We start from the raw sequence: 27928 nt of genomic DNA, 5'->3' as shown, positions 1-27928 counted from the left end.
CTGACTCCAGTGCTGTCGGTACTGCCAACTGTTGCTCTGAGGCAGTGGCAGATGACTGGTGCAAAGGGGGCATCGTAATGACTGGCATGCCCCACGCACTCCAATAAGGCTATTGCGCTGGCCACTGGCTGTGCTGCCAAGGTGGCGCCGTCGATGTTGAGACAGCCTCAGGAGCCCAATCGCGCTGGTGGATTCTGGTTGAACTGCCCTTCTGTGCCGGAGGAGTCCCCTTCTGGTGACCACTGTGGGCCATCTACGTCTGCGTGCCTGCTGACTATCGCTGGAGACCAGTGCCTGAAGTGAGAGTATTGGTGTCGGTATCGAGGGGACCGGAGTTGTGACAGGGAGCACTCCCATGGGGCTGGCGACTGAGATCTGCGCCAAGAGGACGACTGGCGGGAAGACGAACGGTGCCGGCAATACGGAGACCAGTGCCTCCCCTTAGGCAATCCACGTTGAGATGGCGGGGATCGCGATTGTGGTGCCGGAGACAGAGGGCGAACCCCAGAGGATCTGAGCTGCGACTCCGGAGATCTGTGACATGGAGGAGAGCACTGCCTTGTCTCAGGGGATTGGTGGTGCTCCATTGCCCCCTGAAGGGTCTTAGCGGATGGCTTGCCCTCGTGGGGAGCCTTTGCCATTTCCTGCGGTGATGGTGGAGGCATTTGCTATCTCAATGGCAGGGGAGGTTGGGAAGATGTTGATGCTGCCACGAGTTTGGGTCCCCTACCACTCCCAGGAGTGGGTGATGGATCCTTTAAGGGGTAAGTTCAGTGCTGGGGGTACGCTGCGCACCGAGGGCGAGGTACGAGGTGAGTCTTGGCGGGACGGCTCAGAAGCTGGGCAAAGGGCAGCCTCCATGAGGAGAGCTCCAAATGAGTATCCCGCTTTTTCTGAGTCCTGTGTCAAAATTTTTTACAAATATGACACTTGTCCTTCACATGTGATTCCCCCAAGCACTTGAGGCAGCTGCTGTGGAGGTCACTTACAAGGATAGGCCTGTTACAGTCCGCGCAGGGCTTAAACCCCGGAGACCAGGGCGTGCCCTGCCTGGGGCGAAGTCCCCACTGGGACTCTAACTTCTAACAACTACTTAACACTAACTTCTATAACAAACTATTTACAAGGCCCTAAAGCTCAGTCAGAAGAGATGAAACTGCTAGCCCTTGCTGTGCGAGGAAAGGTGCTCCGACTAACCACCATGGACGGTAAGAAGGAACTGAGAGGGCATAGGACCAGCGGTGCCTGAAATACCGATGCATGAGCGTGGCACTCAAGGGGGCACCAGAGCTGGCCATATGGATACTGCTAAGGCAAAATCTCTGACGACCACGCACGTGGGCACGCGCATACTTAGAATGGAATCACCATGAGCAAGCACTCTAAGAACAAATATGTTTTAGCAAGATAGTATTTATTATGAAAAGTACTCAAAACTATTACTTAAGAGTAGAAAATGCTGAAAATTAGAGCATATGTTTAAAACTTAAGAACTTCAAATTAAGTGGCAACATGTATTTACAACATAATACAATACAATACAATACACTATTAACAAGCTCTAATACAAGTTCCCAGAACTGCACGATCATTTCCTGGAAATAGCAACTTATCCTATCACGAGCCATGAAGTGATCACATTAGAAATACGAGGTTGTTATTGAAAAAAGCAAGCCTAAAACCCTTTTTAAAAAACATACATACACTAAGATACATACCTGTCCATTAACTTCTGAAATCAACCCAAGTGGAATCAAGCATTCTGGTTCACTTGCCTGTCCTGCTTCATCCACAAATACATGTGTGAAATGCCCAAGCCTAGAGTTAAATAAAATCACTTCAGACAGCTGTTTTAGGGTTAGTATATTCTGCCACCCTGTGGTTGACCTGGCAAAATAATTCTGAAAAAAAATTACAAGGATCAAGTCTGTGTGCTATATACAGTCACATCTTCAACATGAAAGGTATTTCAACACATGACAGCTTTAAAATATTGCCGGGGACAAAGCAAAAACCTAGTAAACTTAGCCCTCATTTGTGACATGTCACATATTTTGAAAGATATATATCAGAAACATTTCCTATCTTTTTCTTTAACTTGGTCAGAATAGACAATTTAAGTTGACATAGAAATCACACTTTTCCTCACTCTCCCTTTGCCCCCCCTCCCCGCCCCATATAAGCTGGAGAATGCCATTAGTTTAGAGCTGACATTCTCTGTGTTGTGTTCCAGCACAGCAATGCTAGGGTTGCATGTGTTGCGTTGTGTTGTGCAGGTAGCAGCAAAAAGAAGAGAGACACACATGGTTTCAAGGGAGCTAAGTGCTTTAGCAGCAATAACCAAAAAATGACTTAGTCAGCATTACTTGTGATGATATTGTGAAGGCCAAGACTATAACAGGGTTAATAAAAGAACTAGATAAATTAATGGAAGATAGGTCCATCAATGGCTATTAGCCAGCAAGGGCAGGGATGGTGTCCCTAGCTTCTGTTTGCCAGAAGCTGGGAATGAGCGACAGGAAATGGATCACTTGATGATTAACTGTTCTGTTCATTCCCTCTCGGGTACCTAGCATTGACCACTGTTGGTAGACAGGATACTGGGCTAGATGGACCTTTGGTCTGACTCAATGTGGCTGTTCTTATGTTTTTGTGTTCTTGCTTCCAAGTGCAGCATGCCCTACAGTGTTAACTCCAAAAATGCTTTCAATTACAGTTGGTCCTTGGCAATACACATAACTGCCAGGGAATCACAATTGTGCCAAACAGTCTCCTCACTTTGATGGGATTTTGATCTTTAAATTACGTATTTTGAAAATAATGTCATTTGAGATAATTTTGTAGTTCAACTATGCTGAAAGGGTTAACTAAAATTTAATATGGCTGTAAGCTTAAGCTGGGAATGCAATATTTTACTACTACTTGTTAACAGTTGCCCTGTTTAAACAGATTAAACTACTTTGCAGAGTACCCCCCAATATTGATTTCATAGCCCCAAGTGTCCAAATCTATTAATGACATGCATCCACAGTACCTTACTCCTATTTGATAAAACATTCCTGCACTGCTACATGTGGTAATTATTATCCTGAACCGTGATGCATTCCAAATATCGTCACCATCTTTGCAGTAAAGTTTTACTGTATCACTGATTGTCTGAAAACACAAGACACTTATTTACTACAGGTATTTTTTATAAAACCTCCACACACCAAGCTCATGATGTGTAAGTTCTAGAGGCTAGCTTGAAGTTCAAAACCACTAAAGATTTTATGCACAAAATTATTTTAATAAGATTTTATTTTAGAAGCTTTAAGTATTTCTTGGACCCAGCAATGCACTTTGAGGTAAGTTTTTCCTGAGTTTGCCCAAACAAGGAGGAGGAATGCAAAATAAACCGCTTTATTTTTACTACAAAAAATAAGACTATTTTCTTTATTCTTAGTTTTGTAAGATCAAATTTGAACATATGTACAACCAGGACACAGCAGAAATAGAAACTGTCAAAAAGGGCTGTGAAGATAGTCCATATCTCCCTTTGTAAATAAATTTAGACTTCATTAGTTTGGAAAAAAATAAGGGCTTGTCTACATGATGGTGTAATGTGTTCTTTGGGGGTGTGATTTCTAAAGTGCACTAATATGTAGTGCATTAATTAGTCTGTGTAGACCCTGCTGATATGCACTAAAGGTTCCCTAGTGAACACTACATTAAAGCACACTAGGGAATCTTTTATGCATACCAGCAGGGTCTACATGGACCAATTAATGCTCAATATGTTAGTGCCCTTCAGAAATAATACCCTCAAAGGGCATATTGCCCCTCCATGTAAGGACAAGCCCTAAGAGGAGATGTACATAAAACAATGACCGTCAAAGAAAAGATCAATTGCTCTGTGACACAACACAAGAACACAACATTAAAGGATGAAAAAAACATGTAAAGCCAACTTAATAAGACAAAATGAAAATCACACAAACAGTGCCAACAAAAAATATTTTTTTTTAAATGCAATGAATAATTGACCATTGGAAAATTCCTGCTGCATATTATTTGACCAAATAAACTTAGTAAAATTAAAAAGAAGAATTCATAAAGAAAAAACCCATCAGCAGCATCACTATTTAGGACAAAATGACAAGGGTTGTCATTACTTCTGTTTCAGGGCATGGCGAGGTGCAGGATTTTAGGCATCCAATATAAGTCACAACTCAAACCAGGATACCCACTACTGCAGATAGATCATTAGTCTGTTCTGGTACGGACGTTCTGGTGTTATGAACGTAACCGAAGAGATGATTAAAATAAGTAAATAAATGTGTATGTTACTGTGACACTCTCAGGAAGCAAATTAAGATTTACTGGAAGCTGGGCCATGGTAAGAGCTGCCCAAGGTACCCGGGCCACTGTGGGGAACCCTGGACCCTCCACCTGCCCTGGGTGGCACACCCTGGGTGGCAGGGATGTGGCCTAGGGGCTGTTCTCACCCCCCGCCCAAGTGGAAGGCCCGGGGCTCCCCACAGTTTTCTGGGTGGCTCTTACCAGCCTAGGGCAGTGGTCCCCAAACTGTGGGGCACACCCCCTCAGGGGGGCAGAGAGGAACATATGGGGGGCATGGCAGGGCCCAAATCAGCTCCGGGGGGGGGGGGGGGGGGGAGAGAAGAGACCACTGCCCAGCCACACCTCTGGCCCCCAGTTCCTGCAAGGGGAGAGGGAGGTTGGGGGGGGGGGGTGGAGGCATGACTGAAAAAGCTTGGGGACCCCAGCCTAAGGTGACCATACGTCCCATTTTGGCCCCAGATGTCCCGACTCTTTTGGCAAAACTGGGCATTTGTCCCATTTGCGCTTGCCAACCAGTTTTGCCAAAAAGGGGGTCGGGGAGGTGGTGAGCAATGGGGCTCAGGCCAGCCCTGCACGGTGCAAGAGGGGGACTTGGGCTACTGGCTTGGACCAGCTCAGGAGGCAGGAGAAAGGCTTGGACCAACTCTGTGTGGGATGGGGGACGGAGGGGTATATGCTCACCCTACCCCAGGCTCCGTCTTCCGGCCTGCCCAGGGCCTCAAGGGGAAGAGGAGCAGGGCGGAGGGACCCTGGGGGGCAGTGTTCCCTCTAGTTTTTCCCACGCAGGTGCAGAATGACCCATCACCTCCATATTGGTGCACATAACAAAATTCATGTGGAGGGGGTAGAGCTAAGGGTTTGGAGTGTGGGAGGGAGTTCAGAGCTGGGTCAAAAGGTGGAGGTGGGATGGGAGTGCAGGTTCTGGGGATGAGTTCTGGGAATGAGGGGCTCAGGGCTGGGTCAGAGGTTTGGCGTACGGGGAGGTGCTGGATCTGGCTTGGGGTGCAGGCTCTGGGGTGGGGCCGGGGATGAGGTGTTTGGGGTGCAGGCTGCCCCAGGGCTATGGTGGGGAGAGAAGATTCCCCCCAGCTTTCACCCCCCGCAGCAGCACCTGGGCTGGGGGGGAGAGGTGCCTCTCTCCCAGTCGCAGCAGGTCTGGGTCGGGCTGGGATCGGGGAGGGGCGCCTCTCCCCCAGCCACGGCAGGTCCGGGGCTGGGTTGGGATGCCTCTGCCCCAGCTGATCTGGGGCTGGTAGGGAGAGGCGCCTACCTCCGCCGTGGCAGGTCCTTGGCTGGGGAAGAGGCACCTCCCCCCGCCACCGGACACACTGTACCTCAGAGTGCCACCCTGAAACTCCCATATTCACCATTGTCATATAATTAGGATACGTTTCATACAAAATATGCTTTCTGAGGTATCATTTTAAAACTCTTGATCTGTTGATCATTAATATCCTGTTGGATTGTATGGGCTATCACTGTATGTGAAGTTACGAAGTTTTGCTATGTATGTGTTACTAAAATATGTTCTGAAGATGGGAACACCCACAAACAGCCTTTCAGGTACAACTATGGATTAGCCAGACAGCGGTTAATGGCTCAGCCAGACAGCGGTTAATGGCTCATCAACACCCATCAAGGAAAGAATCCATTATCCCAGAAACTGTATACAATGGAGACTTCTCAGAGAGAACACACAGACAATGGAGACTGCTCGACCAATAGGGGCAGACCCTTACATCACAAACATAGATCTTTGCAGCAAGCTGGAAGAAACTATAAAAGAAGGGGAAGTGACATCGTTACTGGACCTCTCTTCCCCGCAACTCAATACCTGGAAGAAATGCCTGTTGGATAAAGACTTTGAACTAAGGAGGCTAGCCCCAGGCTGGAAAAGAGTCCCAGCCTACATGTTGAGGATCTGTAACCTGCTTGCACCATCTGTCAGGGTGAGAGACTGCTTGATTCAAATCCTGTTTAAATGTGTAGAAGTCAGATTTAAAATTTATTTTTGTTTCTTAAATGTCCAACTTTGATCTCTATGGTTGCTATTTATATTCATTTAAAATTTATTTCTGTAGTTAATAAATCTGTTTTATATTTTACCTAAAACAATGTGCTGTTTTTCCCCTTTAAGTGCTTGGGAAATCTCAGCTCAGCCTACAAAGGCTAGTGTGTGTCCTCTCCACATCGAGGGAGATATGGACTGGGTAATGAACTTACACTGATCAGGCTTTTGACCAGGGCAAGATGGGACAGTTCTGAGGTGCAGCAAGACTGGGAAGGAGCTGGGGGGAGCCTCTCTATTGTTGATTCATCAGCGGCTGGCAAAGCATCCATGTAACTCAGTTGGGTGTGTCCCTGCCTGTGGATGTCTGTGTAAATGCAAAACTGGTCAGAGGTTTGTGGCTTAACAACAGCATCACAGGGTGACAGGGATACCTAGGCTGGTGGGACAGAGGGCTCAGCGGTCCCACGGTCCAGGTTGCACCCCGGGAACGCTGTCTCAGTTACATACATAAAACTCAATGCATTATGGAGCAGATTCTATCACCCTTTTTAACACTGAGTAGTATCTTACTGTTTGAAGTAGTCCTGTTGACATAAATGGCCTACTTGCAGAAAAAAAGCATTACACAATGAGTTTAAGTATAGGCTCAAATTCTAGCAACTCGTTTACCACAATTGATGTATTTTCCCCAATTGTTTATCTAGTGAATTATTTTTAACCCTAAAAATATAAATAGTATTTTCCTCAGTGAGTCTAATAAACAGAGGAAAGTCCTAAGAGTAACATTTTAAGATTAAAAATATGCATCCTTTTTTAGTATTTTAATTTAAAAGTTTTTACAAAATTTACCTCTTCACACCTGCAGCTAGCATTAACTCTGACCATAGCTCCTGGTTTTAGGAGGTTACTATCATGCAGTCGTAAGCAAACTAAATCCGTTGCACTGTTGGATGGTGCACAGACCAAAATTCGACTGTCTGGTAAAGTATAATGTACCTGCATTTTAAAAAAAGTGCAGCTTTTAAAAACATTTCATTTGGAAAAACTATATTCATCACAAATAAAGCAAGCACATACTTCAAATATTTAATATAATTCAGAATTATTTAGAATACAATTACAAATGTTTCTACATTTGTCATGTTGCAGTTCAGTCAAATCTCAAGGAAACATCTTTGCCTAGACTGGATATTCATTCATCATCATCAGATTGAAACATACACACCATGAATGCAGGGTATGCGCTTTTAAAGCGGTGGTTAAATACTGTTCACTGGGGCTTTAAACAAAAATACTGAATTAAAAAACTGACTATATGTTGTTTATGAACACAAGCTTGTACAGAAGTCTTCTCTTGGATTTATTTTCACAAGGAGAGAGTTGAACTGAAATACCCTCTAAGTGTTAGCATGTTTTTTTACAAGCTATTTTTAGTTTTGATTATAAGTATTTGAGGCAATTCCAGATGATTATTGTTTTGCTTGTTTGTTCACTATTACCTGTAAGATAGCTTCTATTATTGTTACAGTTTTTCCAGTTCCCGGTGGTCCGAAGAGAATATAAGGAGTTGGACGGCATTCACCACTAAGTATCCTCTTCACTGCTAATTTCTGATGCTCATTCAGCACAGGATTGAAAAATTCACAGTCTCTCTGTTCAGGTGTCATGATTCCATTGACTATCTCAAAACAGATGAGCAGTACAAATACACAAGGAGAGGGTTTTTTTTTTAATTAGTATTTCAGTTAAACAGATTTTGATTTAATGTGATCTATACTTATATTATAAATATTTTAAAAAGATAGCGATAGCTAAAAATTTATCTGACAACTCTTTAAATTCCCAATCTCAAGTAATAACAATTAAAATAGTAAAACAGGGCCTTCAGTTTTAAAGGTGCAAGGAGCCATTCATAGATTTTTAAGGCCAGAAAGGACCACAATAATAATCTAGTCTTACCTCCTACATAACACAGGCCAAAGAACCTCACTCCAGTGAACTCTACATCAAGCCCATACATAACTTCAGTTTGACCTTTAGAGCATATCTTCAAGAAGGACATCCAAGTCTTGATTTAAAGACTTCACATGACGAAGATTCTGCCATATTCCTAAGTAAGCTGTTCCAATGATTAATTATCCTCAACATTAAAATGTGTGCCTTACTTCTGGTGAGAATTTGTCTGGCTTCAGCTTCCCACTGTTGGATCTCATTATGCTTTTTCCCCCCCACTAAAGAGTCATCTATAAGAAATTACTTCCTCACATAGATACTTGTAGACTATGATCAAGTAACCTCTTAGCTTTCTCTCAGATAAATTAATTAATTTGAGGTTCTTAAATCTTTCACTCTAAGGTATGTATTCCAGACCTCCAATCATTCTTGCAGCTCTTCTTTTCTGAAACTTTTCAACATCCTTTTTGAAGCGTGAGCACGAAAACTGGACACAGTATTCTAGTAATGCTGTATAACGAGGTAATGCTTCTTCTCTACTTCTAACTTATTTTTTCCCTACTTATGCATCCAAGGATCACGTTCACCTCTGAGCTATATCATCACATTGTGAACTCACGTTCAGTTAACTATCTACCAAGACCCTTAAGTCCTTTTCAGTGTCACTCCATTCCATGATTCAGTCAACCATCTTGTAAGTATGACCTACAGTCTTTTCTTCTAGATAGAAGTATGACTTTGCACTTGACTGTATTAAAACATATAGTTCAAATGTTCCAACCTTACCAAATGATTGGTAACATCTGGATCATTCTGGATAATTGACCTGTCCCCATCACTATTTACTAGGGCTATTGATTAAATCACAATTAACTCACGCGATTAACTAAAAAAAATTTTTTAAACAAACAAACCAAAAAAACCCCCCACCCAGATCTTGGTACATTGAGGAAGTTCTAGAGGACTGTAAAAAAGCTAATATTTAAATTTTATCTTTTTTTCCCCACATTGATAGAATATTGAGAAAGCTTAGCATTGGGCCAAGAACAGATCTCTGCAGGATCCCACTAAAAATACCCCCAATGGATAATTATTCTCATTTGCAATCTTTTGTTAACCAGTTTTTAATTCATTTAATAAGGGCTACATAGATTTTGTATAGTGCTCATTTAAAAAAAATCAGAATGGCCTGTGAGACTATGGCAAAGGCCCTAGAGAAGTACAAGTATCTCACATGAACAGTTACCTTTATCAACCAACCTTGTAATCTCATCTAAAATTATATCAAGTTTGTTTGATGAGACCTATTTTCTATTTAAAAAACCCATATTGATTGGCATTAATTACATGACAATTATTTAATTATTTACTGACTGTGTCCCGTAACAGCTTTTCCATGATTTTGCCTGGGACAGATGTTAGGCCAAACAACCCTTTTTAAATATTAGCTTTTTTCCAGTCCTCTGGAACTTCCTCAACATACCAAGATCTGGGTGGTTTTTTTGGTTGTTTGTTTAAAAACCACATACACACACACACACACACACACACACACACACACACACACACACACACACTCCATCCTCCAAACCAGTTTACCAGTGCAACTGTCAAATCCAAAACATCAGTACAAGATGGAAAGAAAATATTAAAACATACTCAGTTTACTTGTCTGTGTAGCAACAGTCACCATTCGAGGCACAGCCACTATGTTTCTCTCCTTTGGCACCATGCATTTTGTTTGCTCATTTTGCATTTTCTTTTTCTGAAAAGAGCACTACAGAAGACAGACAGACAGACAGACAGACAGACACACACACACACACAAATCAAGGGTAAGCACGGCTATAACCGTACAGTAACTATTCTCTCTTGGAAATGCTTTTAAGACAGTTAGAAATGTTTAGCATTTCCTCCCATTTAACTGCATATCAACTGAAAAAGTGGGGGGGGGAAGGGAAAGGGGGGGAGAGGGAGACGGACAAAGAGGGAAGAAAAAAACCTAGACAAATACCCTCACATCCTACTTGAACAAAAGAAAAAAAAAAGTTACTCGTGACACCTTCATCTTAAAACACTGTTGCTAATTGCACAGATATTCTGCAGATTTGGATGAGGTTTCAAAAGTTAGCATTGGTTTGTTTTTTTCCCCTATGAGAACTGCCAGTATGTACATTTTTGGCTATTTTAAAGGAATATCCACCTCTTTTTATGATGCGTTTAATCAGGAGTCACATCAAGAGTGGATCAATCGCATCAGGAAGCATAATTATGCCTCACAATAAGGATTCTCGTTTGCTCCTATAGTCAGTATGATTTGCTGCCCAGTATCTATTTTTTTTTTTTTTTAAAAAGGAGCTTATGAAAACCAGTCTAAAGCAAATCTGGCCACCCAAACTCATAGTTTCATAAGCAGTTTCCCTTTCAGAAATCAAAATCACGGACCATAGGTTGACCCACTCAAAGTACTGAACTGTGAAACAAGATCTTCACCACCAGAAGGAAAACATCATAAATACACCAGACATCATAATGCATTCACTGTTGTGCTGTGGTCCTCTCTAAGACTATATCTGCAGTAGCTAACTGTTGCCATTTAAGTGTAAAAGATTATAAGAAATACATTTATAGTAGATTTACCATGTCTTTCTTCTTGGTATACTGTTCATGATCATCAGCAACAGTACGACATCCCATATTATTCCAAGTCTTGACAACTTGTGGGGATTGTAAAACCAGAGTATCTGGAAATAACACTTTGGGTTTAAGGAAGGGGAAAGAGAAAAAGAGCAAAGTTCTGAAAATGCATTTTACATGGCTCTATCAATATAGCTACATTAAGATACTTGCTGTCAATGTTTAATTATAACTGAAACATCAGTTTCTTTCCTTGCACTTGAATTAGATGTGTCCAATTTATGAGAATTTGATGTAAAAACCGTAGGTATGGTGAGGTAGGAATTGGAAGGTAAAATTGAAGTCCATATTCACATTTCTGTAGGCTGTAGAGCTCATCAGAAATGTGCAACTCTTTTCAATAAAGAGGCCATTATATTTAGCCAACTCTAACAGAGGAGGATTACATAAAAAGTTAAAAGTTGAAAGCAGGAATTCTGCATCTTCCCTATATTCCTCCTGCATTTTTCCCAATTTACCCAAACTGGGAAGTCCTACAGAACTCTTTCACATTGTGCGAAACATAGTGGCACCAGTAGTTAGAAATTGATTAGATTTGTTAGTTTTAATTGGAGTCAAACTGCTTTCCTCATGTATAGACACCACAGAGAGGAAATCAGATTTCATAGTGGTTGCTCTGTGACAAAGGATTGCTACTTTCTGGACAAAGATATGGGGTAATTTAGCTGAATGGATAGAAGCCCCAGAGAAACACTGCGTTTTTAAATCTGACCAGAAGAGTACAGTACATTAACTTCACATCAGTGTTTACTGAAGGGGAGGAAAAATGCCATAGCCCATTGGAAGGTTACCTTTTTCACCCAGATAGATGCCTTGTTCAACTGCAAACTGGCATCGCCTGCTGGTAGTCCTGTCAACAGAATAGCAATAGTGTGGATTAAACTAAAAACGAAAGTTTCCATAGAATACAGCAATACTCACTTCCTCTCTGAGTCAATGCTATATATCAAAGACTTAAATGAAACATGAAGCCTCTATAACATCATAACAGGTTTCAGAGTAGCAGCCGTGTTAGTCTGTATCCGCAAAAAGAAGAACAGGAGTACTTGTGGCACCTTAGAGACTAACAAATTTATTAGAGCATAAGCTTTCGTGGACTACAGCCCACTTCTTCGGATGCATATAGAATGGAACATATATTGAGGAGATATATATATACACACATACAGAGAGCATAAACAGGTGGGAGTTGTCTTACCAACTCTGAGAGGCCAATTAATTAAGAGAAAAAAAACTTTTGAAGTGATAATAAAGATAGCCCAGTACAGACAGTTTGATAACACTTCAAAAGTTTTTTTTCTCTTAATTAATTGGCCTCTCAGAGTTGGTAAGACAACTCCCACCTGTTTATGCTCTCTGTATGTGTGTATATATATATCTCCTCAATATATGTTCCATTCTATATGCATCCGAAGAAGTGGGCTGTAGTCCACGAAAGCTTATGCTCTAATAAATTTGTTAGTCTCTAAGGTGCCACAAGTACTCCTGTTCTTCTTTTTATAACATCATATACTTCTTCCCTCAAGTCCTATTTTCATGTGGTACTTAGCTGAAGGATTACTTGGTCCAGTTTCCTTTACAGGCATATTTCACTAAACTTTAAAATAGAAAAATTGATAAAATATGAAAAAAGTGTTTCTCATTAAAGGACAAAAGTTTCCTTGAATTTCAGAGATAAGCAGAATAGGAAGATATTTTTCCTTAAAAAACAAACGTAAAAAACCCCCAACTTGTTTTATTAAGGAAGACGAAGTGATGATTTTTTACTGAAAATAATGCTTTCTAAAAAAGTTTTGATGTTGGCAGCATACGAAAAAAAATATAGTGAGGTCAATATCAGCCATTCTTGTCCTGCTCTGATGCCATAAAGTTATTTCAATTACAGAGTCTGATTTTCCATTGCCTAGCACCTAGAGTAGTCATTTACATGTAAAAGAATGGGTGTAAAAATGTAAATCACCCCCTTTCTGATTTGATAGCATTTTGCACAGATATAAATGAGTACAGAAGATGCCAGGCAGCGGACTATCCGGTTCTGAGATTTTGTTTGTCCTTCACCTTCATGTGAACTTCTCAGAACTAAGCAAATGGTCATGTAATAAGACTAACATAATAAAGGACAGTGAAATACAGCTTTTTAAAAGTCTACAAAAATACCTATTGAATGCAAATTCTACATCCATGGGTTCAGAGTTGTAAACCTGTTCAAACTCTGGGTTAAGTCTCAGAGTAGCATCTTCATTGTGAATCTGAGAGAGAGAGAGAGAGAGAGAGAGTTTATTAGTCATGTAAGATTTGAGGGCATTCAGCACTCCATAGGATCAGATCCCTTATGTTTGTTATGTTTGAAAAATCTCCTGAAACATTTGCTCATACTAGGTAAAAACAAAAAATGGATAACATCTACCACATAATTTCATATTTCTACATAAGAGTTTTACAGAGTTTGCTTTTAATGGGTGAAATGTGTAGTGTTGAGAAGAAGCAAAAGCTTCTGTCTTCCAAGTACACAGTATGAAATAAAGTAGAATCAATAATTTGGGAGAGAGTAACTGAAATGAATCCAGTTTCACAAAAGCTAAATAATTATCCTTTAACTCTCAGTTTCCCCTTAGTTGTGTGGACTACAATATTTCTTAGCAGAAAAGCTAACTCACTCACCTCAGTAACATAGGCAATGTACTCTATTATATGCTCAGAGTAGTCTTGACTTTTTAGTATCACTTTGTCACCTAGTTTTTTAAAAAAATTAAATACAATGTTTAGTATAAAAATACTGTTACAAGATATTGGAAAATTCTCACTGCAATACTAGCCACTGGTGGGAGGGGCAATACAGTGAAACTTAATGAGTTTCAAGGATCCTGCAAATTCACCAATGAAGTGACATCACTGAAGATGATGCACTTGTGCACACCTCGGCTCAATTTAGTCTTACGTTCTTAAAACTGGTATTGTGTGTGTGTGTGTGTGTGTGTGTGTGTGTGTGTGTGTGTGTGTGTGTGTGTGTGTGTGTGTGTGTGTGTGTGTGTGTGTGAGAGAGAGAGAGAGAGAGAGAGAGAGAGAGTGTGAGTGAGAGAGAGAGAGACTTCTAAGGCACCTATTGAGGTATGCTACTAACACAGTTTCAGCACTATTTATTGGATAACATCCTACACATTGCAATGAATTTCAAAAATTCTGACCTCAAAAAGTTAACTCCTTTAACCTGGTTTTTCATTTAGCCTCTCACATGTTCTCTAGTTTAGTATAATACTAGACAGTATATTTTCTATGGAAAACTCAGTTACTACTGTACATCAGAATCCGGAATATACCAGGACAAGCCATGAAAGCAGACACACACATATTGCTTCTTCAAAGCATAACATCTCCAGAAATCAAACATTCTGAGGCACTGTAATAAAATATATTGGCATAATGTTCCATTTATCTAGGTGCCAGGGTTAATAGCTGTCTCTCCAAATGTTTTTTAATAGAAAACATGGAAAAGATAAAATACATCCGTTTCTATTGTGTAGATTGAGAATATTGCTCATCTTGCTATTCAGCTTTTACAATTTAATTAAGTGTAAACCATCACCTGCATATAAGGAAGGTCTTCCCTCTGCCAACCCTGGCACTTCCAGCACCAAGAAGTTTCCATTCTTTTTCAAAATGATTCCACTCATGCTAAATTCTTTGATCTCCATTTCAGCATGGATCTCCTCAAGCCAGAGCAGGGTAGAAAGGTTTGCTTTATAGTTAGACAGATTCAGTCGCTGAAATTTTAAAAAAAGTACATCATGTGTATTGCAATAGTGTCTAGAAGCCACAACAAAAATCTGAGTCCCTTGTGTTAGGCACCATACAACATATATATGAAGACACAGTCCCTGCCTCAAAAGGTGTACAACCTAAGTAGACAATAACAGACAAAAGTAGGGGAGTACAGAGGCACAGAATGACATGACTTGCCCAAAATCACACAGAAGTTAGTGGTAGAGCTGGAAACATAACTCAAGTCTCCCAGTTCAGTGCCTTATCCACTAGACCATGGTACCTTTCTAATTAAATGTATCAAGTGATAATGGGGATTTGGGAAGAGCATCAGGCTTAATTTACCATTTTCATGTACATGAACAGGGATTTTCAGAAAAGTCTAAGCTGGTTAGGCACCCAAATCCATCGAAGTTCAAGAATTCCCTTTGGTAAATCCAAGCCACAGTACTTCTACACTTTTTGCATTATAATCTGAGAGATGTCTCTAAAAAAAATCAGCTTACAGGGTAAATACAGAAGTACCCTGGTTTTAGCTGTATTTTATTTAGATCACACTACAAATTTTGTAACGAAAACGAGTAGTTCCAAAAATATCTAAGATTTATTTGACCTTTAAGTAAGCATAAGGTTCTCAGAAAGCATTTTTCTAACACCAAATACCAGCCAACCCACCCCCACACCCTAAAACAACATGCTGAGCTTCTAGGGAAAAAAATGAGAGAATGAACTATTGGAAGAGTCAGAAGGTGTCTTTGTCTTAATTATAAAATAATTTTAATGAGAAGAACTAATAAAAAGGAAAATATTGTGGTTTTTATTTGTATTTAATTCCTTACTTTCAAAAGAAGAAAGCAAGATCCAGTACTGGCACTAAAAAGTAGACAAAATAATTGTAGTTCTTGGTATCAGGGAAGCTACTGGTTCACAGGAAATGGATAAGGTAAAAAATGTTACTGATTTATGCAGTTCAAAAGGCTCTTTTAAAAACAACAGCAACAACAAAAAGCATTCAGGCTACCCTAGTTCCTTGTAACTTCCTAGGGGAAAAGTGTGTGGGACTAATTTTAGACCACTTATTTTTCAACTGGCCAACATTACTCACATTTACACTGCCAAGGCAGGCATGTCATTGCACAGCTGGAGGAACACTCAAGACGGGACTGACTGAAAGAATCTCCCTGTCAAACATTACTCCAAGAGGGATCACTTATGAGACTTAACAACAGAGGATGTGCAGCGTGCAGCTCAGGATGGATAGAGATGGTAGAATCTTGTTTGTGCCCTAAACTATTTCTGACAGTGCAGGAGGGATTCAAATTCAGATTACAGTGTGATTCTCACCTTTTTCCCAAATCACAAACAGAAATGAGCATTGTCTATTGAATGCAGAAGAAGCGGCACTAGTGGATTTTTAACAAATACTGTCACTGTATTCTGTGCCACGTTTAGTAGCAGATTTAGCTTATCACAGGGGTTCTCAAACTGTGGGTTGGGACCCCAAAGTGGGTCGTGATCCTGTTTTAATGGAGTTGCCAGGACTGGCGTTAGACTTGCTGGGGCTCAGGGCTGAAGCAAAAGCCCAAGTCCCACCACCGGGGCTGAAACCAAAGCCTGAGAGCTTCATCCCTGGGTGGTGGGGCTCAGGCTTCAGCTTCAGCCCTGGGCGACGAAGATCAGGTTACAGGCCCCACCTCAGGGCGGTGGGGCTCAGGGCTTTGGTGCCCACTCCCGGGGTCATGCAGTAATTTTTGTTGTCAGAAGAAGGTCGTGGTGCAATGAAGTTTGAGAACCCCTGGCTTATCACAAGGCTAACATACAGAGATCGTTCTTGGCTTGTGAAAGACTGGCATGTGTCAGAACATACAAGTCATATGGCGTTTCTTGGAAGCAGTCTCATGGCCTTGCTATCTTATTGCAATGCCTCAGTTGTACCCTTCAGAGGCCACTTCAGACAACAGGTTTTTGGTTAAGTCACAATCGGGATTTCAGAGTCCTAGGTGAGTCCCTCTCTGAGCTGAAGCAGTTACGCTTAGACCGTAAAAAGGTAGCTACATGATTCTGAAAGAAACACAAGGAAATGCTGACCAGAAGCCAGGACTTTGAGCTCTGTAGCCAAAGAGCTACCATGTTTATGGCTGTTTGGTTTTATATTTTTTATTTGGAGATTATAAAAATTATCAATCTGCATGAAGGGAATGTGACCAGAGAATTCGCTGGTTTACGTTATGTTGTTTGAACAGCAGTCCTTTAAAATAATCCAGAAACCAGAGAGAAGATTCTCCCACCCCCCGCCTGCAAAAAACCCCTCAAATCTTCTGTGAACTCTCTCTCCAATCATTCAGACTCAGGTCCTGACACAGGGAATTTTGGGGAAGAGCTGGGACACTGATGAGTTGTGACACTTCATTATCCAGAAAGCAGTATAGTAATAAACTCTCTAGAGTTGCTCCAGCCTACTTCACAAACCCTGTCCTTCTCCTCCTACCTATTCCTGTTAATCCTGTGCCTACTTCCTCTCTGTTCCTTCCCACAATCATACACTGTTAGTTCAAGAAACATATTCTCTTGCAGCTCTGGCATCTGAGGTGACCTTTTCCATACGGCACTCTAATATACTCCCCATCCATTTTCAAACTCTCACTTGCCTAGGCCTTCTAATTTCTTCTCTGGTTCAGGGCCTGCAACATGCTGACTCCCACAAAAGTCAAGAGAGCATCTACCAGCATCAGACTCTTATTTTGTAATTAGATTTTGTAGAACTACATGATACCCATGAGGGCAGGGGACTGGACTCGACTCTATGACCTCTCGAGGTTCCTTCCAGTCCTAGAATCTATCAATCTAGTCACAGGTATTTTTAGTAAAAAGTCATGGACAGATCACGGACAGTAAACAAAAATTCACGACCTGTGGCCTGTCCATGACTTTTTTACTATATAACCTTAACTAAAACTTGGGCAGGGGGCCACGGGTGCTCTGGGGAGGCGGTGCAGGGGCAACACAGGTGCTGGGGCAGGTGGGGTGGCCGAGACCCCACTAGTGCTGGGGGGGTTTGCCAGGTGGGGGCACGTGACCCCCGACCCCTGCTGGTGATGGGGGGAAGGGGGCGCATGGCCCGGGACCCATGCTAGTGCTGGGGAGGGAGAAGCAGGGCAGACAGCAGCCCAGGACCCCTGGTGGTACTGTAGGGGGAGGATTGGTGAGGCTGGCAGGCTCCCTACCTGGCTCTGCATGTCCCTGCAGCTCCTAGGGGGAGGGGCAATGAGCGGCTCTCCGCGTGCTGCTCCCACCACAAGTGCCAGCTCTGTAGCTCCATTGACCGAGAACCCCAACAATGGGAGCTGTGGGGGCGGGAGCTGCAGACCCCCCCCTGGCCCTTCCGGCTAGTAGCTGCAGGGACGTGCCAGTGGGAGCTGGGGAGCCCCCCACCCCAAGGTAAGTGCTGCCCCGCACCCCAACCCCCTGCCCATAGCCCCCTCCCACACACCCAAACTGCTGCTGCAGGCAGCACCTGAGCCAGCATCGGCCGTTGCAGAAGTCACGGAATCTGACACAGACACGCAGCCTTAACCATTATATATAAACACAGCAGCTACGCAGGAGTATGTGGGTGTGTGTTCAGGTTGGCATTTATAAAGATGCAAAGAGAGATTTTACACTTGCATATATATGTGCACACATACCTCTGCAAGGAGAGGTTGAAAACTCAGTATGTCCAATTTCTGCTCCACACATTTTCTTAATTTATCTGGTATGGGATAGTGTGGTAGGAAACTTGGAAGATGTCTTCTACAACTTCTAAAATAAGAATTCAAAGTTACTTCAAGTCAGTATATTTAGGTTGCACAAAGTAGTTCTTACAAACTGAATTTAGCTGGTTAGTGTGGATTTCTTTACTAAAGAGTAAGAACAAAAAAAAAAAATCAAGATTCTGTAGTTACTAAAATAAGCATCAGTTTTAAAAAAATAAAAGAGCTTCACATGAAGGACCACAAGTTAGCAAACACCAGCCTCAAGGCTACAAAGACAGCAATACCAAAACACAAGTACAGTAAATGAAACTTTTGTCAGTTTAGGTTCAAACAAAAACCTGGAACAGAAGTTTGCTACATTGCGGTGGGGTGTGGGGAAGAGAATGTTGTTATAGAAGCATATTTTACTTTCAAACGTTCTGACCAACTTTTTCCTCACTAACGAAGGTGTTGTGGTGAACAATTTAATGTTAGTTATAGTTTTAGAGTATCTGTTAAGTATATTTTGTCTGTTGTTAAAATTTACTTATCTAAGGACCGCTTCCTGTTTTTCATTCAAGATTTTTCTAGGGTTTGTATTGTCAAGACCCAGCTACATCAAATGACTTGATCAAAATCTCACATATCAGTAATTCAGTCAAGGGACTTCCCGGGTTTCTGTCTTGCTGTCTAAAACACAATTAGATTGCACCAATCCTACTAGTGGGTGCGCTCTGGCAACACCTTTAATACTAATTAGCCTCTAACTCATTCATAAGTGTATAACATGCAGCAGCAGGACAGTTTGTGAATCATAAGAAAAACATCTATAAAGAAAGTTAAAATAGTTTGCTAAACAAGGAAAAACTATTTCAGCCAATGGAACTTTGAAGAAAACCCCCCAGTTTTTATTTATCTTTTTCCAGTTTACTGAATGAATAGTAGTTACAACAGGAGATAAGCTAGTTCAGTACGATAAACTGCCCTGGAACTAAAGTTACACATTTACTTCAATCAGCATTATATAAAGGTATGCCTTTCCATATCCTTCATATTAGACACAGCTGAATGTGGATTATTTGATAGTACCTTTTGTGTTCTGTTACAGGCACTGTGGTCTTCATGTGCTGTAACTCTGGAATAACTTTATACTTTCTTACTGAGAATGGTTCAGTGGCTGCTATTAGAGATTCCTCTTCATTTATTACAGTTACTTCAATGTAATGTCCAATAATAAAATCAGAAAAACAAAGCAACAGAAGTTCTTTGCAGCGGCCAGGGTTTCTTCAAGTAAACAAGCAAAAATAAGTTAGGTTCTTCAAAACCACAGATTTTACTTATCAGTTCAGCGATCACAATGTTGAAAGAGACTGATCAGGTTTTGAGGGACCTCCCTAAAAATCAAGTAATGGCTGATTTAGAAGAATTCTTCATATTCACAAAATTTGAAAGAGTTTTAGTTGAGTCCAGCTACCATTTCCTAAAAGTAAAGTTTAAAAAAAAATCTAAGCACTAAAAAAATCCAAATATTAACGAGCCTGAACTTGAAAAAAGTTTAAAGGGCAACTGTACTTTAGAAGAGAAGTATCAGTCTGAAAATTTCCTGTGTACAGTCACTCCACTGCTGAAAGGCCCTCATCCAGGATGCATCTCATTACACAGCAGCAAAAACTCTGCTCTATTGGAGGTCTGTGTTCCTCTGCATGGACCTCCAGCAGCTGACAGAGCTAATGAGGAAGAGGGAGGTCCCAGCCTGACCCCTCAAAGACATGCATTTCCTGTCAGCAGAGAAAGTGGCAACAAGGGGAGTGCAAATTCCTGCAAAAGAGAGTTTGAGGAGCTTATGCTCCAGACTATCAGAGCTCTTATCCCACACAAAACCCATTCATTTAATCCCTTTCCAGGTTCTGTCCCAGCATTGGGCCCAGTACCAAATTTTCTCCTCACCTCTCCAACACATAGAACTTAGTTCTGATCCTCTACCCCAACCCCCCCCCCCCCCGCCCACCAGCTGTCTGACTCTTAACTAGCTGTCACTGAAACTTACAACAAACATTAAGTCCCAGATCAACAAAGGTGTGTGGGATCCTTACTTTCACTGAAATTAGGAGCCTAAATACCTTTGAGGATCTGGGCTTGCGTGCCTATAAAGGTGCTCAGCCTTATACAAAACAACTACCAAGTGATCTCCAAGCCCTCCACTTATCCCACACCTGTTTCCTCCCTAAAGGTTCAGAATCCTCTTACTGTTCTTTCTCAAGAAGATATGTACAGAGTTATCCAATCCACATATAGTAGGGTCCCAAGCTCTGGTCACACTTTCCACGATAGTTCAGCAATGGAAGGGGAACACACAGAAAACAATCTGTATTTCTTCTCCTTCAGAGGTGGATTTCACAAACAGATCCTACCCTAAAAGAAGGTTTTTCTCCAATTTCTATTAGGGCTACTCTATCTAAAACAGCTCTCATAAAAATTGGAAATTAAGTTGCTGCACCATTGATTTAGTGACAGTGCAGCAATGGAGATAGCACAATTTTATCCTGTTTTTCCATGTTTAAAATTAGAATCACACAAGTGCGATGCACATTTATAACACGGCTTCACAAAAATAAAATATTTTGCATGGCATGTGCCTCTGTTATTAAACGGAAGAGTTTTCTTTAATCAGCTAACGTCATTCTTCTTGTGAAGCAGAACCTGTGTGCTCTATGGAGTTAAACTACAGAAATCCAATATGTAGGCAAACAAAAAAAGTTAAGTTTCCAGAACAGCTCAATTTTGAATATCCCAGGACAGAGCATTCATAAAGCTCAGGACTTAAACAAGACTATCCATAAAAATATGCACTTTGGGTATTTTTTTGCTCAAAGTAAGACCATGTCTTACTAGTGTTATTAAAAGAGGTACTCACTCATTCTGCTTTGTTTGTCCATTTACTTCTTTACCCTAAAAAAAAAAAATATCACTAACCTTTCTGTTACTGTTTTCTTTGAGATGCATTGCTCAAGTCCATTCCCATGTAGGTGTGTGCGTGCTGCGTGCACAGACACAGGAAGATTTTTCCCTCAGTAGTATCTGTCGGGTCAGTCCCAGCACCCCCTGGAGTCTCATCTCATAGTGCCATAGAGGGGCCTGCCACCCCTTCAGTTCCTTCTTGCCAGCAACTCTGACAGAGGGGTAGGTGGGTGGGCTTGGGAATGACATGAGCAACACATCTCGAAGAACAACAGTTACGGAAAGATTAGTAATAGTTTTTTCTTCTTTGTGGACTTGCTCATGTCCATTCCTATGTAGAGGATTCCCAATCAGTTAGAGGAAGTGGGTTCAGAGTTCAACAACAAGCAGACTGTAGCACTGCTTTGCCAAATCCAGCATCATCTCTGGCCTGCTGCGTGATGGCATAATGGGTTGCAAAGGTGTGGACTGAAGACCATGTGGCTGCTCTACAGATATCCTGGATGCGAACCTGTGCCACAAATGCCAGTGAAGATGCTTGCGCCCTTGTGGAGCGTGCTGTCAGTGCCAGAGAAGGGACCTTTGCCAAGTCATAGCACATGCGAATACACAAGGTAATCCATGAAGAAATTCTTTAGGCTGAGACTGGGAGGCCCTTCAGCCTATCAACCACTGCTACAAAGAGCTGAGTAATCTTCCTAAACTATCTGATCCGATCTAGGTAAAAAGCCAGCGCCTACCTGACTATTTGCAGGTGGCTTCAGGAAGAACACAGGGAGGAAAACGTCCTGGTTATTGTGGAATTGCAATACCATCTTTGGGAGGAAGGCCAGGTGGGGGCGGAACTAAACCTTGTCCTTGATGAAAACTATGTAGGGCAGTTCTGAAGCGAGGGCCCTGATTTCTGAGACCTTCCTGCCCAATATGATGGCTATGAGGAAGGCCACCTTCTATGATAAGTAGAGCAAAGATCATGTTGCCAAAGGCTCGAATGGTGCCCCCGTCAGTCTTGAAGAGGACCAAGTTAAGATCCCAAGGGGGGATCGTCTATTTTACCTGCAGGTAGAGTCTGTCCAGTCCTTTAAGAAAACAGCTACAGAACACGATAGTGAAGGTGGACCTGCCACTCACCCTGGGTGGAAGGCCAAGATAGCTGCCAGATGCACCCTGATCAAAGACACAGATAGTCTCTTGTTTTAGATGTAACAATTAGTCCAGGATGCACGGTTTTGTAGTTTGAGTGGGCAAGATCCCCTTCTGTCCAGCCCAGATAGAGAACCTTTTCCATTTCACCAGATAGGTAGCCCTGATGGATGGCTTTCTGCTCCCTAACAGGACCTTCAGAACCGGTCCCAAGCATACTAACTCCAAAGGGTTCAGCCATGGAGCTTCCAAGTTGTCAGGTGGAGGGATCAAAGACCCAGATGAAGGAGATGTCTGTGATCCTGGGAGATCAAGTCTGGAAACAGTGGTAGGGTGATCGGTTCTTTGACCGAGAGCTGCAGGAGGGTGGTGAACCGATGCTGGCGCGGCCATGCCAGCGCTGCCAGGATCAGGCTCGCTTTGTCCCCTTTGACCTTCAGCAGAAACTTGTCTATAAGCGGAATAGGTGGGAATACATAGAGAAAATGGTCCTTCTAGGGAAGAAGGAACGCATCTGTGAGCGAGCCTGGACTGTGATTCTGGAAAGAGCTGCAGACACTTCCTGTTGTATCTTATTGCAAACAGGTCTACATGGAGAGTTCCCCACCTCTGGAAAACATTCCCTATGACATCCGGGCAAATGGACCCCTCGTGATTGGAGAAGGATCTGCAGATCCTTGTTAACTTGTTCTGAGCTCCCAGAAGGTAAGAAGCCTCGAAGTGTATTGAGTGGGTTATGCAGAACTCCCATAAGTGGAGAGCTTCCTGGCATAGGTGAGAAGAGCGCGCTCCACTCTATCTGTTTATATAGCATATTGCTGTCATGTTATCTATAAGCACCGACACACATCTGCCCTCTAGACGGGGCTGGAATGTTTGGCAAGCAAGACGCACTGCTCAGAGTTCTTTCACATAGATATGTAGCAGGATCTCCTCCTGGGACCAGAGACCTTGAGTTCTGCGGTCCCCCAGGTGAGCTCCCCATTCCAACTCTGAAGCATCGATAGCTGCAGTTTCCTGAATGGAATGCCTGCACAAACCACCCCTGGATCCAGCCCCATAAGAGGGAGTTGATCACCGAAGGAGAAGCGTGAAAACTTTGTCCAGGAGGTTGCAGCCTGGCCAGTAAACTGTTGCTTGCCAGGCCTGCAGCGGTCTGAGTCGCAGCTTTGTGTGCTTTACCACATATGTAAACGATGCCATGTGCCCCAGGAGCTTCAGGCAGGTCCTCGCAGAGGTGGTGGAATGTTTTCTGAGACGGTCTATGATAGAAGTCAGCACCTGGAATCTGGCTTCTGGGAGGGAGACCTTGACCTGGACTGAGTCAAGAACAACCCCTATAAACTCTATCCAAAAGGGACAAGGGTTGACTTTTGTGTATTCAGCAACAGGCCTACCATCTAGAAGTATTATGACAGCATTAACTGGATGTGCTCTTTCACCTGGGTTCTGGACCGGTCTCTGACCAGCCAGCTGTCGAGGTAAGGATATACCTGTATTCTTTGTTTTCTCAGGAAGGTCGCAACTACTGCCATGCACTTTGTGAAGACCCAAGGGACCTCTGAAAGGCTGAATGGCAATACGGTGAGCTGGTAGTGCACCTGTCCCACCATGAACAGCAATAATCGTTTGTAGTCCAGGACTATAGAGATGTGAAAATATGCCTCCTTCAAGTCGAGGGCAGCATACCAGTCTCCTGGATCCAGAGAGGGGATAATGGAGGCCAGGGAGCCTATGTGGAACTTCAGCTTCTTCGTGAATTTGTTGAGGTTTTCCAGGTCTAGAATAGGTCTGAGACTGCCCTTAGCCTTGGGGATTAGGAAATATCAGGACTAAAATCCCCTGCCCCTTAACTCCAGAAGAACTTCCTCTACCATTCGCAGTTGCAGAAGTGTTCACAGCTCTCAGAGTAGGAGTTGCTCATGAGAAGGGTCCCTGAAGAGGGACAGGGAGGAAGGGTGGGAAGGAGGGGAATAACTCTATTCTAGAATGTATCCCAGTCCTATCATGCATAGCACCCAATGATCTGAGGTGATATGGGCCCATACCTGATAGAAGTGGGATAGCCGGTTCATAGAATAGGAGAGGTTGGATCCAGGTGAAGCTCTGTTACACTGTCCTCGGGCACATCCTCAAAACACCTATTTGGCACCCGATGATTGCCTGGTGGGCCCAGATCCCTGGGTCGAGGAAGGCTGGGGAGCAGGTCTGTTCTTGTAATTCCTGTCCCTCCTTCTACCATAGTCCTGTCTTAGTTGCGATTGCTAGAATGGAGATAATGATTGTGGCTTGAAATGTTTTATCGGTGGGGTCAGGGTGTGCAGATCCAAAGATTTCAGCATGACCTTGAAGTCTTTCAAGCTGTGCAGTTTAGTGTCTGTTTGCTCGAAAAACAGCGCTGTGCCTTTGAAAGGCAAGTGTTGAATAGTCTGCTGCACCTCGTGAGGGAGGCCCGAGGCCTGCAACCAGGAGGATCTCTGCATCACCACCGCCGATGCCATGGTCCTTGCAGCTGAGTTGGCTGCGTCCAGAGCTGCCTGCAAGGACGCCTGTGCCATGGCCCTGACCTCCTCAACCAAGGTTAAGAATTCTGCTCTGGACTCTTAGGGTAAATAGTTCTTTGAATTTTGTCATTGCTCCCCAGTTATTAAAATCATAACAACTATGGAGCACCTGTTAATTAGCAGTGAGAAGCTGGAGCCCCGTGGCATAGATCTTCCTGCCAAAGAGGTCCAGCTTCTCTGCGTTCTTAACCTTTGGGGTAGGATCCAGCTGCCTTTGTCTCTCATGCTGATCTACTACTAGGGATCCCAGAGAGGGAAGTGTGTAGTGATATTCAAACCCCTTTGCTGGGGCAAACTATTTTCTCTCCAGCCATAGTTTGCAGAGAGGTTGGAGTTTGCCACAGAGTCTTAACTGGCTCTAAAATGGCACTGTTTTGTGACAGGGCTACCCTTGACAGCTCTGATGGTGTCTCAGAGTTCCTCCAACTGGATCTCCAGGTTTTGAGCGACCCTCTTTAGCAGTTCCTGATGCGCCTTGGGGTTGTCTTGTGTGGGTGTCAAGGTTCCTGAAACTGCCTTGTCTGGTGAGAAAGAGGAGGATCCTAAGATCGGGACTAGCTCTTGTTCCTGTCCATCCAGTCCTGATGGGGCCCATGGTACTGGTCCCTGGAGCACGGCACCAAGCTCGGTGCCTTGATCCTGTGCCTGGACTGTTAGAGGTGGTGGTGGTAGCGGGGCTCAACACTCCAAAGCTACCGAGTATGATCTCCTTGACTGAGGACCTTGAGCCTGATGAAATGCCCAATGAGTCCAGAAGGGCCATTGTATCGGCACCTGCCATTGCACTGGCCAGCCCACGAGTGGGAGTCCCTGGCTCATCTCGTCCATCCAGTACCATTAGTGCAATCCGTGCTGGCTCTTTCTTGAGACATAGGACTCAGGTTCTGAGTCAGATGCTGAGGATTCACTCCTTGGACACTATGGGGGGTGCGATGCCGGACGGTGAGCAATGCCGGGATGGGGATGCTGCATCATCACCGGCTTCCCTTTTGACCACGGGTTCTCAAACTGGGGGTCAGGACCCCTCAGGGGGTCACTAGATTATTACGTGAGGGGTCGTGAGCTGTCAGCCTCCACCACAAACCCCGCTTCACCTCCAACATTCATAATAGTGTTAAATATAAAAAAAGTGTTTTTAATTTGGGGGGGGGGGGGAGGGGAGGGTCGTTCTCAGAGACTTGCTGTGTGAAAGAGGTCACCAGCACACAAAAGTCTGAGAACCACTGCTTTTGACAGTACTTGCCTCAGTGTCACAACTGCTCTTGTCTCTGGTGCTGGCTCACATCTAGGTGGCGACGGTAACACCAAGAGGGACATCAGACCCGTGCTGCCCAGAATGCCTGTAGTGTGGACAGGAGTGCCATTCCCGTGTTCCTATAGCACCAGAATTGATGGTTCCCTTTCTGTGGCAGGAGTCAATGGTGCTGCAGCAACACTTGTTGAGCCCAAGTGACCCTGCATGGGTGTCACTCTGCTGGAGTCTTTATGGCCGGTGGGCTTCGGGGTAGGGGAGTGCCCCTATCAGTTTTCCGCTTCTTCTTGCACGGGACCAGGGAGTGGGAGTGATGCCCGTGCACTCTCCTGTACCAACCTCCTCTATACCAGCAAATTGTGGAGTCATGCCATACCAACGAGGAATCTTGCCTCAGTGCCGGGGAGGCCGGGATGCAGTGCCTGTCCCCCATGGAAGCCAGCATGCACCTTGTGGTGCCGAGTCGGAGTGACCTGGCTCCAAGAAGGATGAAGAGCCACCTCCATTAAGAGGAATTTTAGCCTCTGCTCCCTTTCCTTGAGTCCAGGGCTTAAAACCTCTACAGATCCTGCCCCAATCACACAGGCGAGATTCACCCAAAAATCTGAGACAACTAGAGTGGGGGTGACCGAAAGGCATAAATTTATGGCAAGCTCACACGGCTTACACCCCGGAAACCAAGGCATGCCCCGGTGCCTGGGTGGGAAAGAACCCAGTTAAGTGGGGTCCTTCACTACACTAACAACTATTACTAACTGTAACATTAACTACTAAACTTTTCTATAACTTTTTACAGGAAAAAGTACAAGAAGCACAAGAAAAGTCCACTGGGGAGGACTTGCAGAGCAGGAATGAGCAGTTCCAGCAACCATCAAAGGCAGAAAGAAGGAACCGAGGGGGCAACGGGTCAGCAGGCCCCTATATTCAGCACCATGAGGATGCAACTTGAGGGGTTGCTGGAGCCGACCTGACGGATACCACTGAGGGAAAAATCTTTTGGCGACTGTACACGCGGTATTCACACACCTACATGGGAATGGATATGAGCAAGCACTCGAAGAAGAACTAGATGTTTAAAAGGCAGACTGACCTAAAAATTAAAGTATTATGTTGCTGCCTTGTAAGTTCAAAAAGGATTGGACCAATTCTGCCTTCACATATACACATGCACTTCTCCAACTGACTGCAATGGGAAGTGCCTAGGTAATATCTCATCCTTAAGCTTCCTTCAGCAGAGCAGCTTAAAAAGAACAAAACCACACATACACTGCGGTGCATATGATCACAATGGAAGTCTTTCCATTAGGCGGTATAAAGATTTCCCCACTAGCTTCTGTCTCAACTGTTGGCTGTTCTTCCACATTTTGTCCATTTTCTCCACTGTACAGATTTTCATCTTCTCTGTTACCAAGATCTTCATTCTCTTTTGCTAAATCTGGATCCTTAGGATTAATTCCTTCTGTAGTAAACAGACAGATCACAGTAAGCTTTAATTACTGTATGACAGAGGTTTATA

General features: G+C 43.3%; 1 protein-coding gene across 10 annotated transcripts in view; it reads right to left on the bottom strand.

The window, feature by feature from the left end:
- Positions 1 to 27928, bottom strand: part of MOV10L1 (Mov10 like RNA helicase 1) — a 75184-nt gene that overhangs the window by 21782 nt on the left and 25474 nt on the right. For 4 of the 10 annotated variants that reach the window (XM_065555048.1, XM_065555077.1, XM_065555053.1 and 1 more), the window contains 13 exons: positions 27679 to 27871; positions 19585 to 19779; positions 18448 to 18562; positions 14586 to 14763; positions 13664 to 13734; positions 13160 to 13251; positions 11794 to 11852; positions 10946 to 11061; positions 9965 to 10082; positions 7852 to 8030; positions 7202 to 7348; positions 3035 to 3156; positions 1719 to 1818 (listed from right to left, as the gene is read on the bottom strand). In XM_065555048.1, coding sequence (XP_065411120.1) covers positions 1719 to 1818; positions 3035 to 3156; positions 7202 to 7348; positions 7852 to 8030; positions 9965 to 10082; positions 10946 to 11061; positions 11794 to 11852; positions 13160 to 13251; positions 13664 to 13734; positions 14586 to 14763; positions 18448 to 18562; positions 19585 to 19779; positions 27679 to 27871 — 1685 coding nt within the window. The remainder of the gene's footprint in view (positions 1 to 1718; positions 1819 to 3034; positions 3157 to 7201; positions 7349 to 7851; positions 8031 to 9964; positions 10083 to 10945; positions 11062 to 11793; positions 11853 to 13159; positions 13252 to 13663; positions 13735 to 14585; positions 14764 to 18447; positions 18563 to 19584; positions 19780 to 27678; positions 27872 to 27928) is intronic. The other 6 variants (XM_042844239.2, XM_065555063.1, XM_065555074.1 and 3 more) reach the window with 2 other exon arrangements.

The sequence above is a fragment of the Chrysemys picta genome, chromosome 1 (genome assembly GCF_011386835.1).
Source record: "Chrysemys picta bellii isolate R12L10 chromosome 1, ASM1138683v2, whole genome shotgun sequence".
NCBI classification, from domain to species: Eukaryota; Metazoa; Chordata; order Testudines; family Emydidae; genus Chrysemys; species Chrysemys picta.
The sequence above is the reverse complement of the archived record's forward strand: the minus strand, read 5'-3'. Positions and strand labels throughout refer to the sequence as shown.